The 16448-nt window shown below is 33.5% G+C and overlaps 1 protein-coding gene across 4 annotated transcripts in view; it reads left to right on the top strand.

Moving 5' to 3' along the window:
* The window catches only part of RICTOR (RPTOR independent companion of MTOR complex 2), a 172575-nt gene extending 156517 nt beyond the window's left edge, over positions 1 to 16058 (top strand). For all 4 annotated transcript variants that reach the window (XM_069096191.1, XM_069096192.1, XM_069096190.1 and 1 more), the window contains 7 exons: positions 3548 to 3725; positions 4714 to 4795; positions 5552 to 5785; positions 8698 to 8850; positions 9730 to 9853; positions 10625 to 10763; positions 11558 to 16058. In XM_069096191.1, the coding sequence (XP_068952292.1) occupies positions 3548 to 3725; positions 4714 to 4795; positions 5552 to 5785; positions 8698 to 8850; positions 9730 to 9853; positions 10625 to 10763; positions 11558 to 11632 (985 nt within the window). In that variant the 3' untranslated portion in view covers positions 11633 to 16058. The remainder of the gene's footprint in view (positions 1 to 3547; positions 3726 to 4713; positions 4796 to 5551; positions 5786 to 8697; positions 8851 to 9729; positions 9854 to 10624; positions 10764 to 11557) is intronic.
* Positions 16059 to 16448: the final 390 nt, after the last annotated feature.

Raw genomic sequence — 16448 nt, 5'->3', positions numbered from 1 at the left:
AATCATTGATAAAAATGTTATACAGTATAATAGGACACTGCAGATAACAAAAAGGAAAGTTTTGAGGTTCCTGTTGAACATTTATTGACTACATTTTGGGTCATTCAGTTTTTAGTCTCTCTAATTGTACCTTTTATCTGGGCCAAATTTTCCTATCTTTTTTTTACGAAAATAACATGCAATACTTTATCAGATGCTTTATAGAAACAGAAGTATTATACCTACTGCATTTCCCTATTCTTCCAGTTTAATAAGCCTCTCAAAAAAGAAAAATAAGTTTGTCTGGTAAGACTTATTTTTTATCAGCCTTTGCCAACTCTTAGTTATCTTCCCAGCCTATTTTAAATGTTATTTTAACTAACCTATTATATTTAGGGAAGAAAAATTAAATCCTTAGCTTCACACTGAAGATCCTCTACTATGTAGCTCCCCCTTCCTACTTTTCAAGCTTTATTTTATATCTGTTCCCCATCTGTTCTACTTTCCAGCCAAACTAATCTTCTAGTTCTTGAACTCAGCCACCAACATAAATTCTTACAAGCCACAGTACTCCATGCTTTGAATGTACTTTGTCCTCCTCTTTACTTTTTAGTTTTCTTACCTTCCATGGAAGTTCACCTCAGATGTGAGTTCCTCTATGTAGCCATCCCGGATTCACCCAGCTAAAAGTATATACTCCCCCAGGACCCTTGTTTGGACTATTCTGTTGCTTCTTCTGCTTTTTTACTAAGGCATAGAGGGGTTTTAGTATGTATTGATATATAAAATCATGGATAATAAAATGATAAAATCGCAGATGCCTGCAGTAGTGAAATAAAATTGTTTGATGTCTTACCTCCAGGGCTTCATTGTAGCATGAAAGTGATAATATATTCTTGAAGACTACACCAGGAGATCATAAGCTTTGATCCCACCAAGTTTGAGTGTTCTCCTAGGTTATTAGCCTAAATAAGTGACAATATTGGCCACTAGGTGATAGGTTGTTGTGAAAGGTTGCCAGATGCCATAAGGGGAAGGAGTACCCAGGTAGTTGAAATCATTGATCTTTTGAAGTACTGGAGCAGGAAGTAAACTGGAGATTAGAGTGAAGGAAGAGAAAGCACCTTCCGTTTCTTGGAGCCAGAACACCTGGGTTTGAGTGCTAGTTCTGCGATATAATAAGTGGTAGATTTTGCACAAGTAGTGTTACCTGTCTCAGCCTGTTTCCCATTAGTAAAATTAGGATAATACCCAATTTGTAGAGTTGTTATGAAGATTAAATGATCTGTGCTTTCAACACTGTAAAGTGCTGTATAAGTATGAGCTGTAATGATGTTGTAAAATAAACTTAGTATTAGGGTTTTTGAAGATTATTGTTTGAATGTAGGTTGAATTAGATGGATGACCTGAGGTTGGAGGTCCCTTCCATCTTTCAAGGTTCTGAACACCTTCACATAGACTTGTCTTTGCTGATATCATTTGCCCCCATTAGAATGTAAGCTCCTTTAAAAACTATTTATAAAGTTTGACCATTTATTCCAGGCACCAGTTATAGATTCCTTTCACATAGTAGTTTTTGATATATGTTTATTGAATTGGATTTTTAATTGAATATAATGTTTATTAGTGGATTCGATCTTATGAAGATGAATAATTTTGGCTAGCTTCGGCTACCCTAGGAATTTTGTGAGAAAATAGTTAACATTAAAGGATTTTGAGACAGCTAGGTGATGCAGTAGATAGAGCACTGGTTCTAGAGTCAGAAATACTTATCCAGACTCAAAACACTTACTAGCTGTATGACTGGTCAAATCACACAACCTCTGTTTGCTTCTGTTACTTTATCTGTAAAATGAGAATAATAGCAACATCTACTTCCCAGGGTGTAAAGCCAAGCACAAGCAACTTTCCAGAGGACTGCTGCTGAGAACAGCTTTTAAGATTCTGATTACACAGTATAGTGAACTCTCTATTCAATAACAAATAAGAGCAAAACATTCACAGAAAATAAAAATACGGCATTCACAATGTACTTTTAACTAAAATGACCACATAGTTCTTACCAAAGGGGTCACAATAGTTCGAAAAGTACAATCATTTAGTCAGTTACAAAGTCCTTAATTCAATCACAAAGTACAAACGTCAAAGTTATCCACCCCTAGGTCACAGTAAATCATAATCATCTCAGCCAGTACACAGTATCCAAGTCTTCTTTAGCTTGACTTGAGGCTGGCTCTCAGCTTCCACAGTCCCAGCTCCAACTGTCACTTGGATTCAAAGTCAGGCATCTCCCAGTTCCTTGTTTAGTTCTTCATCCAGTTCCCATTCCATATGGAAGTTCACAGTGTCGAGTCCATTTCAAGTCCTTCACAGGTCCTGTTTCTGGGAAGACAAAGCTTGACAGAGCCACAATAATATTCATACACATTGCTGGCACCATCATCAACTCACTATCTGCCTGTGAAATCAACTCAGACCAATCAACAGGTCTGAGAACTCAGCACAAATCATCAACATAGAAATCAACACAGACCCACAAACAAGGTCCAAGAGGTCAGCATAAATAATCACTCAAGACCTAGGACCTCCAAATCCCTCTTCCAGGACTTTGGTAAACATACAACCAGAAAATCCTCTTTCAGGGATTCCAGTAAGGTACCAGGGCTTCTCTATACAAAATATCACAAACATCAACACAAGCAGAGCAGACCGTGCCGGGATACCACAAGTTTTCTCCTTGACTCTGCCACCACAAGAGTCCTCAAGAGTTTTTTCCTGTCTCTAGCCTTGGGGCGCTCCTTATATAGTCATTAGTTCCTCCCCAGGAGTTCACAAGTTGTGGGGTTCACATGTTCTGTTTCTTAACAGACTTGATAAAAGGCTCAAAAGAAACTTGAGCTGAAACAAGGTATTAATTCAATAGCAGAAACAAGGTGTGAAATACATCTGTGCTTGCCAAGTTCGTTACACAGGGTTGTTGTGAGGATAGAATGAGATAATATTTTTAAAACTTTGCAAACCTTAAAGTGGCATAAGAATACTAGCTATTATGGAGTAATTGTTTTTATTTTTAATGAATATTGTGCTTTACTGTACAGTTATTGGTAGAGGTGTCCTTAGGACTACCACCCTAAACAACCTCTTAAATTGCTTTGTTTTATATTCTAGTGGTGTGTGGCTCCAGACTACAATTCTGACTTTTGAGATGTTTCAAGAATTAGAGGTAGAGGTAGTATTTGGCAGCTGGAGATTTATCTAGTTGTCTGCATTTGTAAAAACTTTATTGCCAGAAATGTGACCACCCATGTTTTGAATATTCACTTAAGGCTATTTTAGGTAGGTTATTAGAATATTTATTACATATTAATAACACTATAAATAAACTTACCACAAAGTAAACGTTTAGGAATAATTAGTGTTGCTTAACTACCTCAAGTAGTCTGAGAGATTTTTTTGAATTTCTGGTACATCTTCTGTTAAAGGTGGGCAAAAGTATAAATTCATTTGTGTAAATAAGGTGACAAATCAGACTAATTCAGCGGTTTTTTTATTCTTCATGGTATTTTAGGTTCATGAAAGCTTTAAGTTATGCTTCATTAGATAAAGAAGATCTATTAAGTCCCATTAATCAAAATACACTGCAGCGCTCCTCCTCAGTTAGGTCCATGGTATCCAATGCTACATATGGTAGCTCAGATGATTACATTGGACTTGCTCTTCCTGTGGACATCAACGAAATATTCCAGGTACATTCATAAATGTATTTTTTTTCTTAAGACTTAGTACTGTAATGAATATGAATTTCTGCAAATGTGGTTTTAAGCTACATCATGAAAGGAATTTTCAGGTAGACGTTGTCCTACTATATAATAATTTATTTTCACTGTGCCTGTCTAGGATATCATTCTTCTATCTCCTCTCACACTTTATCCCCTACCATATTCCTTTTCTTCAACAACATCTCTCTTCTAGTGTCTGTTTTTTGTATTCCTGTTACTTTTTAGTCTCATACAGATTCTTTACTATGTTGTGGTTTTGGTAGCATCTGTCCTTTTAAGACATCCAGAAGTTCCTGATGCCTTTTTGGGTAACACTGGGTTAAAGAATTCATAAGTGCCATGAAGCATTATCTTAACCTAAGTCTCCTCATTATAGAGCAAGCATAATTTATTTCTAGTAAGAATTTTTAGAATGTGAGAACTTTGTTGTTATTGCTCCTCAGCTTTCTGAATAGAGGAAGCAGAATGGCACCCCGGGAAGAGTATGGCATCTGGAGGTGGGAGGACCAGGGTTTGCATTTTGGATCTGTGCCTTACTACCTTTGTGTACTTAGTCAAGTCCCTTAACCTCTTTGGAAATCGGGTTCCACATCTGGAAAGTGAGAGAATTGGACTTGATGGTCTCTGAAATACTTTATAACTCTAACACCATAATCTTACTCATTAGATCTATGGAATAGTCTGCTTTGGGAATTAAAGAGCTATCATAGAGGTTTGATGGTCAGTTTTCAAGTTTGTTGTAAAGGGAAATTTTGTTCAAGTGCTAGTTGAACTATCTGACACTAGAGGTCCCTTTCAACTTTGATCTGCTACAATTATGACTAATATTCTTTTTGATTTTTATGTTGTAGAGTTGTGTACAGCTAGCAACTTTTTAAAAATGTCATTTGTTTTGAGAAGTGTTATTTATTTTCTTTCTGGAGACAGTTCCCATGATCTTATTTCAAAATTTTAGGTAAAGGATATTCCTTATTTTCAGAAGAAAACTATACCTCCATGTGATGATCGTGTTGTGAGAGTACTACCTGATTCAGGAGGTAATGAGTATTGTTTATTCTGTTCATCACTTTTGGTTACATATCATGTTATAATTTATACTTGGTTGTTTTAAGAAATATATTCTCTGGTAGTCTTTGTTGAATAGATGAGGCTTTAAAAATTCTATTTTTATATTTATATCCTTTTTATGTCACCTTACTTTCAAATTACAATACTTAATCTGAGTTTACAAGCAAGTGATCTACCTGTTGAAGCAAACAAGTCATTTTCATTCATAAGAAAGTAATATTTGAAATGCTTAAAATTTAAATAGTAAATACCTCTAAATTAGAAAAGCTTAAATGTCTAATAATTCTAGTACTTGTATTCATCTATCTTTGTAATCATAATTTTTTAAAAGTAATAAAATCTTTTCTGTAAAAAGGTATTACTCTTCCTTAAACACTTTTCTTCTTATGGATGATAACAATGATTATTGATGTCTCTGTGTTATTATTTCACATTTCTTCTTTTTTTTACTTGTACCCAAAATTCAAACCACAAAACATAAATGCTGTTAGGTTTAAATGATAGCTTTTTATATTTTTAGAGCAAAATAATAACATCTTATCTCTCTTTCCTCCATTAAAATTATGCTCATAATTGCACAGAGTTCTCTTTTTTTGCTTTATCTTTTCTCTTTCCCATACTCAAAAAAAAATTGACCTATCCTAAGATACTTGGAAAGAAGATTTTGATTGTACCAAATATTTTTTAGTTCTCATATCTTTTTTTTTTTTTTTGCCTCTGAGTAGGTCTTCCATCTGGTACTGGAGATCTTGTAAAAAGTCCATTTCAAATGCTCCGACAACAGATTAGTCTCACAGAAATAATGAATACAAGCCATTCAGATGCTTCTCAATTTTTAGAAAATACAGAAGACACGGGGCTACAGGAACACACAGACGACAATTGTCTTTATTGTGTCTGTATCCAGATTCTGGGTTACCAGCACAGTAACCAAGTGGACTCAACTTATACTCACACAGGTTAGTATCTCTGTTCAGGTTAAGGAACCCTCTGAGATAGAATCTTTTTCTCTAAGACATGAAGTAGGTTCAGGTTTTTGAATTACATTTTTTTTCTCATTATAAAACAAATGAAAAATTACTTTTAAATGAATATGTGCTATAAATCTTAAACTCCCTCAGAATATTGCTGTAAACACAGACTTGTGTTAGCCCTGTCAGCCACCACAAAACTAAGGAAGAAAGGAAAGAAACATTTCACAAAGGATCCCAAGGTACTCTAATAAAGAATTCAATAAGATCTTTAGTATACACATGGAAAATGGGAACTTTGTTTTCAGAAGACCTTACAGGAAGAACCATACAGGAAGAACATCCTCTGTGATCATAGGTTTGGTGCTTAAATGGTCCTAAAAGCCATACAGAGGTATTCCCAGCAAGTAAGGCAAAATTTAAAACTAAAGTGTTCATTCCTACCATGTAAGTGAAAAGTTAGACATGATGTAAATCACAGAGCATCTTAATATAAATTAATGGTGAAATGGCTTAATTTTCAAAAAATCTATTGCATAAAGTGAAATGCCTTTGTAATTGTTACATTTCTTGTGTTACCAGATCTTTGGTAATGAAACTCAGGCCTGAAGAGCTTAAGAGACTTGCTCGTGACCATTCCTTTCTTTATTCAGCTTCTTTCTTGCTTATAAGTCATCCAGGAAAATTTATGTGACTTTAGGGTATCTAGTTAGTCCCTTTGGGGTCGGACCCTTTTCTTGTCTACTTAGTACTGTATTTCTTCACTGCTCCTTTCCTACCCTCCTAGCAATATTATGCTAGCTAAAATATTAAAAAACAAAGAAACTTACAAAAATAGAGACAAATCAGAATCAGTTACTGGGAGGACCATTTGGGAAAGGAGACAACCAAGAAAATAGTTTGAAAGAAAAGAGTGTACAAAAATGATACTTTAATTTCTTTTTCTTTTTTAAAAAGTATTATATCATAAACTTATTTTTCAACAATGGCAAAAACCAATTAAATTGTATTCTTGTGCTATTAGGTGAAATTAACAAAAAGACTTTCAACATCCCAACATTCAGTTTCTTAGTAATTTTGTACATCACTCAGGAAAACCAGCCAAGATTATCTCTTGAAGAGTTTGTTTATAGTATAATATTTTCTGTATCCTTTGTATTTTGCTTTCCCATAAAATTACATTTTCCATTTGATACTACAGCTAGAGTAACTATTAAGTTTTTTAATTCTAGTGGTTTTTTCAAGTGTATATTTTCATAGAGGTTCAGGCAGTGCTTTAAAATCTTAAGGTGTAGTTATAGTGTACCCTTATTATAGACTTGTCATTTCTTTAATATTAAGCTACTTCAATTTTTTTTTTTTTCTTTTTGGAGGGCAGTTGGGATTAAGTGACTTGCCCAAGGTCACACAGCTAGTGTGTGTGTGTGTGTGTGTGTGTGTGTGTGTGTTAAGTGTCTGAGGCTGGATTTGAACTTAGGTCCTACTGACTCCAGGGCCAGTGCTACCTAGCCACCCCACTACTTTAAATTTTTAACACCTTTTCTATGAGGTATTCTTTTTGCAAATGGGAAATCTGAAAAAGGAAAAGTTACCTCAGAGTCAAAGAAACTGTTCTTTTAGATTCCTAGGATTTTAGGAAATTGATATGTGAAAGATTTGGGGGTGATACTTAAAAAAAAACAGATAAAGAAAATCATATAAGTAGAGTGAGGCAGTATGGTAGGAAAAACACCTAATAAAACATCAAAAAAAGTAGATACCAATACTAATATTTTTTCTACCTGTAATTAGCAGTATGATGTTGGTTAAGTCTTTTAAGCTCTGAGTCTGTTTCATTGTCCATAAGATGTGTTAGTAGAATTGGACTAAATGATCTTTTTCTTCCACCACCAAAATTCTGTGATTGCCCAATGTTAATTCCTAAAATAACAGCAAAAGATTTTTGTTTTAGTCCATTAGGTCAAATTATGCAGATGTGCCAGAAAAAAATTTTTAAGAGATAATTGGTGTCATATGAATCATATCACATTATGTTCTAATATTAATGATTTGGCTTTTTATGTTCCTCTCTCCTTTTTCATCTATTCAGTTAATAAACTTCTTTAGATCAGGAACTATGCCTTTTATTTATCTGGTATTCCTGGCACCTAGCACACTTTCTTGCATAGGTTTATTTTGTTTTGTTTGGACCTATGATTTCATTTGTGTAGGGAATTCTTCATTTTGGAATTTTCTTTTTTTACCAGTGGGGATAAAGCAACTCTTCTGCAGTATTTAGTTTTAGAGAGTGACCTCTAAAATTGAGAGGTTAATTGACTTGCCCAAGGTCACACAGCCCTTGTCAGTATATCAGAGACCATAATCAAACCCAGACTTCCTAGCTCTGAGGTTGACTATCTACTACTCCAGAAGGCCTCTCTTTTCTTAAGTGCCTTGTTTACAGTAGAGAATAAATGGATGAATGAATGAATGACAACTTTTAATTAACTTGAATTATCAGGGCAGAGAAAGTTTGCCTTCAGTCAAATAATAGCTCAGGAAAATGCTTTTGTAGTACAATAACATTGATACTTAGGAAACATGTTCACTCAGTTCATATAGCTCACATTTACACCAATTGTCTTATTGTGTATTTATCATGAAATTGAATTTGTAACTTATTAAACATCTTAATATCTGAGAAATAAGTTTCACTAAATAAGTTAATAAATTTACTCTTCAGATCTTCAGTAAAGAGTTCTTAAAAGCTGAAAGAGAATTAAAAGCAAGACAAACCCTTAGGGGAGTAATCTTATTGAACAGATAAATTTCTTGTATAAATTAATTATGAAGGATTATCATTTAATTTAGTGACCAAATCATGAAATTCCTTTAACTAAATTAGTAGTTGTTTTCTTCAGACTTTCCAGACATTCCATATTCTGATTGGTGTGGGCAGACCATCCACAATCATCTAGATGTCGTTTCCTCAAAGTTTTCTGGGATTTCAGGATGCAGTGATGCAGTATCTCAGGGTTCAGCCAGTAGTACCAAGAGTACAGAACTGGTACTAGGTAAGTTTTCAGAGCTTGAGAAAAAAAAAGCTTTAAAGGAACCTCATGTTTTAATAAATAATTACAGCATTTATATGAGAAGTACTATGCAAAATAGTCTGTCTTCATTCTTGGTGTCATATCATAGGACACAAAATTTAAGTTACTTTATGCTTAGTCCTTTGAATCAACTTTCTCTTCCCCACACCTGATCAGTTGACATGTCCAATAGATTCTCCTTCTATAAGATGTCTTGTATCCATCTCCTCCTGCTGACATCCTGGTTCAAGTCCTTAGAATCTCTTGTGATATTTATAATAAGCTAACTGCACTCACTGCCTTTAGTCTTTCTTTACTAATATCAGTTCTTCATATAGTAGCCAAAATAATCTTCCTAAAATAGAAAACTGACCCTGTTACTCCCCAGTTTAAAAAACTTCATTACCTCTAGAATGTGATACTCTGTTTAGCTTGTCATTTAAAGCTCTTTATACAATCTGGCCCCATTCTCTCTCGTGTATTAGCATTCTTCTTACCATTGCCCCAGTAAAATTTAAAGTTTTTGAGGTCAGGAATTATCATTAAAAAAAAATCTTTATGCCCCCTCCCCCACCACCACCTGGCACAGTGCTTTTCAAGTGACAGACACTTAAATGTTTTAATTGTTGATGAGTGTTCTAAACTTTTGCAGGCGTTATGTTTTCACTCTTTTTTTTTGTCTGCACCATTATAAATGTTTTTGAGCCAGGTGAGTATTATCAGATTCTGTAGAATTTATTAGTATCAAGAAACATTTTGCAGTTATTAAATGATTCTGAATACGTCTGTGACTCATAAAGCTTGCTTTCCTAAAGTGAGAAATGCATTGAATTTTACTCTGAAAAATGTTTTTTTTTCCAGGAGTCAAGTCAATTCCTGATGATACACCAGTGTGCCGTATACTCCTTCGAAAAGAAGTGTTAAGATTAGTTATCAATTTGAGTAGTTCAGTAGGAACTAAAGGTCATGAGACAGGACTTTTGACGTGAGTAAATAATGTATGCAAATTTAATTCACCTGTAGTATTTGTTCTGCTTGTTTTTCTGACTTCAGGAAGAAATAGGGTAATAAAAATTTAAAGATTGCCTTACATAATAAATAGCACATAGTGATTTCTTATAGATTAAATTTAATTCTTTTAATTTCCTCTTTTTCTTAAAGCTTTCAAAGCTTTGTTAAGGCACTTTTTTGGAAAAAATTTTAGAGTACTTTATCAAATCAGGATCACATCTTGCAGTCTAAGTAGGAAATTCAAAGATGGCACATCATCATCTTTAATTTTGACTTAGAATGTTGAAGTATATCTTTGAAAGATAACTGAAGTGGCTTAAGAGCTAAATTTTAAATGCTAAATTTGGATATAACTTATTTATTTTCTTCCTTTTTTTTTTTTGGAAGGGGTAAGGCAGGGCAATTAGGGTTAAGTGACTTGCCTAAGGTCACATGGCTAGTAAGTGTTAAGTATCTGAGGCCAGATTTGAACTCAGGTCCTCCTGACTCCAGGGCTGGTGCTCTATTCACTGTGCCACTTAACCATCCCGTAACTTTTTTTCTAATAAAAATAATCTAAGGTCTCTTTTCCTTGATTATTATTTATATTAATTACTTTAAAAAATCATACCCATCAGTGTTTAATTGGTGACTCAGGGATGTATTTGAAAAATGTTTTATAATTAGGAACTACTTATTTTAAAAGCAAGTATCAAATGATGAATTAACATTTTTCTAATTTAGCAAATCTTTTCTTCCATTTTAGAATTAAAGAGAAGTTTCCTCAAGCATTTGATGATATATGCCTTTACTCTGAGGTTTCCTATTTGTTATCACACTGTACTTTTCGACTGCCGTCTCGCAGATTCATACAGGAGTTATTTCAAGATGTACAATTTTTACAAGTAAGGAGAAATAGAAGTTGTACTTATTCATTGCTAACAATTAAATGTTCAGTTATATAGACAGTGGACATTTATTAACCACCTTCTCTTGTAAAGTACTGTGTGAAACACTGAACAAAGACCAAAACAAAATAGTTCTTGTTCTCAAGGAGCTTACATTTGGGGGAAGGGATATAGCCTGTTCATAGGTAAGTGGATACAACGTAATTTAGGGAAGTACTGAAAATAGAGATTCTTTTCACTTAATTTCTAGATGTAAAATTGGTATCTGGTAGTCCAGTATTAGATCTCAAGGACTAGAAACACAGCACTACACTCCTTGTGTCTAATTGTAAAGTTTATCAATGATATAATACAAATCACTAATAGTATTCCGCAAAGTACATATGTTAATCAGTGTCACCATCCACACAATTTTTCAGCTGTTTATTCTGGTCCCTAAGAGGTAAAGCATCACACATGATGAATAGTTTAAGAAAAACTTTTCTGCCCAGAGAACTACAGGTGAGGTACCACTGTTTTCCACTTAGCAGGACAAAAGGAGCTAGACCCTCTTTCAGATACTTTATTCTAAGGTAAAAAGACCTAGGCATCTTGTAAACATCAGTCATGCCTAGGATGTACACAGTGGTAGTTGTGTTTTTTCTACATCAGGTGCTTAAGCACATATAGTCATCAGTCATTGCATAATTTTCTTTCTATATATGGGACCCTTCCATTCCCCACCAGTGCAGAAGTACCTTGTCTGACAAGACTGCATCAGGAATTATTAATGGTTCATCATTTTGTTCTAGATGCATGAAGAAGCAGAGGCTGTCTTATCAACTCCACCAAAGCAACCTATAATTGATACATCAGCCGAATCCTGACCTCATCTTTATGTAGTGTATCTCTTTGGACTTCCTGAAATCCTCAGAAAAACCTCACTGACTGGACAACAAAGACAGGAGCATCTTCTGTAGCTTGTTCCAGCAGTTCCTGGTACAAGAACAGTATGAACTGCAGATTCTTTTTCCCCAGCAGAAACTTTCCTCCCCAAATATGTTCTTTGGGGATGTCATCCATTACCAGTTTTATGAATTATATTTACCAAATGTATGCAAGAGCCAAGCACTGAACACCTACACAACTTTTCTTTAATTTTAAAAACGTGAGAGTTGAACAATAATAAGATAGTATGAAGAAACACCCTTTTACAGGGTTGATTCTGAATTCATTTTAGGGTAAATAGAAAGATGCCTTGTTTGTTAATTAACTCATATATACTAGAAATCTACGTTTCTAAAGGCTACATCTTCCATGCTGGGATGTGCTTTAACAGCTGGTATTTGGGGGTGAACTTTGGACCTCACATTTTTTTAATGTTTTTAACACTACTTGAGAGGTTTATAACCTCAGACTGAAAGAAGAGCCTCAGCGACCTGGGACTTTTAACTTAATTTAATGTTACTATAATTGCAAATGGTTGTTTTGATTTTCAGTCTCTCAGATTTCGTTGCAATGTATTATTATAGTTATATGAACCAATTAAGGTTTTTCACTACAGTTCCCAAGTAAACCAAAAAAATAATTTTAATTAAACTGAAATATAATCATTTGCCCATTATATATTTTTATTCAATAAAATTTCTGTTCATTTTTGTGTTCTTGACATGCCATTTTTTTCTCAGTGGGAAATTGAATAAGTATTATTTATTGACATTTGGCCTAAATGTAAGAAAATTATCTCTGAATCTTGTGAGGAGACTGGGTTTGTACATCATTTCCACATTCCATGGGAAAAGCAGAGCCATATTTCCTTAGATGTTGCTTTAATTAATGAGACTGATTATTATGATAAAAATTGTAGTGAAAAGCCTTAAGTACCAAATTTTGAAGCAGCAGTAACTTTAATTTTTATACCAGTGTTCTTTCTGAAATTTTTTTTTGCACAAATTAAATGCAGTGATGGATGAGTTAAGAATGTAATGATTGCCTTTATTACATTATTAGTGATGTTGCTAAATTGATGAGGGCAGGTTTTTTTTTTTTTGTTTAAAAAAAAAAACTTTTTAATGTATCTAGAGATACCTGGAAATCTTTACAGGAATTAACTACATATATGCAAATTTGTATATAAAATAGCACGGAAATCTTCATTAGAATGCTTGTGATTGAAAGGAATTATCATTTTATATATATATATGTATATTATATATAAAAAACGTCCAGCTGGACTGAATTAGGACACTTTTTAAAAAGACCATTCAGTTTTACCATTTTTGTAATTACTGTCAGCATTGACAGTTGTGACATTAACTCATGGCCCCATATATTGCAGATACTGATCTTAACTGATTTGTTCTTTGAGATATATGTAAATAGCCCTTTGAACTAGAAAGCAAAACCCACTTATTATTTCCCAGTTGGACAACTATTATATATTATTTACCGGCACTGAAAGTTTTGTTGGGATGAAACATTTCATCTCACTATATAACACTTCTTGGACTGCACTTCAGTGAATTGTTTTTATGTGCACTGTATAGCAACTTACATCAGAGCAGAAAACCTGCAGGATTGTAACCTGCTTCTACTAGAATTTGGCTTCATTTTCTCTCATGAAATCCAGTTGAAGGAAAAGCAGAAATAATTTGTTTCAACTTTTCATTTATCACTAGCCCTAAGAATTTCTGTAATATATTGACAGTACTTAAAAACTTGCCTGTTGACTTGGTCTTTGGGCTTGAAAGATTAAATTACTTCTCCAAAGAACCAACTGTCAGAAATGTTAGACCAAATAGTGGTTAAAAACTCCAAAGGAAATAATGTAGTGATCCTCCCCAAAATGGGATTCATATGCTTTAGACAGTAGTTTCAAACTACCTCAGTTAGAATAGACTATAAAATCTGTGGTTTAAGCCTTCATGAATTAAACCATTAATTCATGTTTGTTTTTTCTTCCCGGAAGTTAAGGCATAAATAGTGGCCTAAACAGTTTTTGACCAGTATTCTATAAGAAACTTAAACTTTGTCGTTTTCACCTGTAGCATTTAGTTTGGAGAGAACCATGTAGTTCTCTGGTTATCATTGAGGTTCTAAGGAAATAAAATGTCTGTACTTAGAAAATCATCATGCTCTTTGGTTAACATTTGGATTCATTGGCAGGCTTAATATTCTTTGAGAACTTGTATCAAAGGTAGTCTTTTATGGTGGAAAATGCTTATGCCAAGTGCTTAATTTAGATATTTAAAAAAATAAAATCATAGTTGAAAAGTTTAGGAGTGGTGTCAGTGGTAAGAAAAAATATTTGAGAAAATCATCTATTAGTAGGTATTACCAGAATATAGATTACAAGAATAATGTCAGTACTGTAGTTTTTCAAGATACAGAATTTTTAGAATGAATTTTAGTCCACATAAAATTGTGTTACTCACTAATAGAAAGAATTATTGAAAAAATTGGAGGAACTTTGGCAGTTGTGCTGGTTATAAACTGTGAATTTCTAATATTGTCTTAAAGTGAATTTTTATTTCCAGTTTCAAAATTTGTTTCAAAAGCAATTAACTTCATGTAACTAGATTCTATTTAGATAGTGACAAATAAGGCAATCAGATATAGAGCTTTCATAATATTATCTGAAAGTTCTTAACACTTACATTTTTGTTACCTATTTATGTTTAGGTGGATACAAGAGGCAGAAACAACCCCCATCCCTCAACCCTACCCCCAAAGTTCTTCTAAATATTGTTTGTGTGGTAAAATTCTCTGAGATAAAAAAGAATATATGCATTAAAAATAGGTTTGTAGGCCACATATGCACTGTTAAATAAGATACCCTCAGAAAGAAAGCCTATACAGAATAGATGCTACAATTCTTGATAGGGAAAGGCTTTTATTAATTTGCATCTCTTTAACCAGAGCTTGACTAATTTTTCAGGGCACAGTAATAATGGCAAAGTATTCAACTATGACTTGGAAGCTTATGTAGACATGTTTTGTTCAGTAGCATTCAGAAGATACATTTTTGCATACCTTAAAGCACATATCATTAAGCAATAAATATTTTGTGGTTTTATCTAGCAGATCAGCAATTGTTTTGCATGTTGAGTAGAATGCTAATTTATGTAAGAAAAACTTTGTAAATTAGCCTGATTTAAGAACAGCCTTAGGAAACTTCCTTTGAAAGGTTTTTCCCTAAGAGATAATGTGAAGTGTCCAATGCTTCCAATTCTGTTTTCAATGCACAATTCGTTAGTGAACAAGGAAAAAGTGAATTTCTTAAATCTATTGTATGAGAGAAATTTTAATGAGAATTAGCTTTTTGGAATAAGAGAATATTTGTTATTGAAAAGATCTTCCTTGATGTAAGTTAGGTCTCCAATCCTATGAGTTTCACCCCCATCTTTCCACAAACAATGCATTGTTAATTAAATACTTTGGTTTCACTACAGAGAGGTTTCCTTATTAACATATACCAGAGAAATCAAATAGTTATGCTTATGAAAAAAAATAATTGGAACACTTAAACATTGCCACAAATTTTCTTTTTTCTTCCTGGTTTCCAGGGAGTTCTATTCATTCACAGTAGGTCTGTATGCAGGACTTGGACTTTTTTCCTTTGGGCTATTTTTATAAGGTAGATAGATGGATAGCTATGCCACAGCATGCATAAATTGCACATTTTGCTTGACTTCCTTTGTAAAATACCTATTTAATTTGAGAAATGTAATTTATGCCAAAAAAATTTAACTTGCAATTTTGCCACTGAATAGGTTGATTTAGCACAAAATGCAAAGTCTTAGGGGGGGAAAGGAAAACATTTCATCTATGTAGTTGAAAAAATGTTGCAATACTGGTCTGTCAGTAACCCTAAAGCTGTATTGTAAGAGATTGGTGTAAATTAATTGTTTTAAAGAGTGGGAAGGGATTGTGAAAATCTCAGATTTATTCTCCCTTCCCAGGCAGTTTTTTTTTCTTTTTTCTTTTCTTTTTTTAATTTAGTAATACGCTGCTACATATTTGGAGGTTCTAGTGTTTGTAGGTCACTGAACAGACATTGAAATCTGATTTATATTGTATACCTGTAACATAGAAAGAAAAAGTATTTATATATTTTCTGTAAGAATATTTCATTGAGCTGTGTATAATTTAAACAAAGAGGTTTGTTCCCAAATGGTTTTGCCCACCTTGATTTTTTTTTTGGTGGTTTTTGTATAGTGTGTACAGTTTATGTCTCTGGGCATTAAAAGCCTCCTGAAGCATAATCTTATCAAAGGGATATGTTGTTAATAAAATGTACTTAAAATTCTTAAAGTGGTACTGTTTGTTTTACTTGAAATTTAAGAAATTGAAATGGCTATAGGCATGACTTACAAGAATTAATTGGGTCATAATGCTCTTTTTTTTCAAATGCTTTATTAACTTGTGATTTACATCATTCCTTTACGCCAGATTTTGAGTTACAAAATTTCTCCCTGTTTTTTCCCTACCCACCACCCCAAAATAGCAGTCCCGCAGGATATCCCCTCCTCCAGTCTGCTCTTTCCCATATCTTCTCCCATACCCCCTTCAACTTTTCCAGTAGGGCATTGGTGGATCTCTATGCCCTAATGCCTGTATATCTTATTTCCCAATTACATGTAAAATAGTATTAATAATAGTGTGTGTGTGTGTGTATATATATATATATATATTTTTTTTTTT

Source organism: Petaurus breviceps, unplaced genomic scaffold, assembly GCF_028583685.1.
Source record: "Petaurus breviceps papuanus isolate PSGF00001 unplaced genomic scaffold, PetGlider_PUasm1.0 229, whole genome shotgun sequence".
Classification (NCBI taxonomy): domain Eukaryota; kingdom Metazoa; phylum Chordata; class Mammalia; order Diprotodontia; family Petauridae; genus Petaurus; species Petaurus breviceps.
Note: the sequence above shows the minus strand (reverse complement) of the source record. Positions and strands in the feature narration are given on the sequence as shown.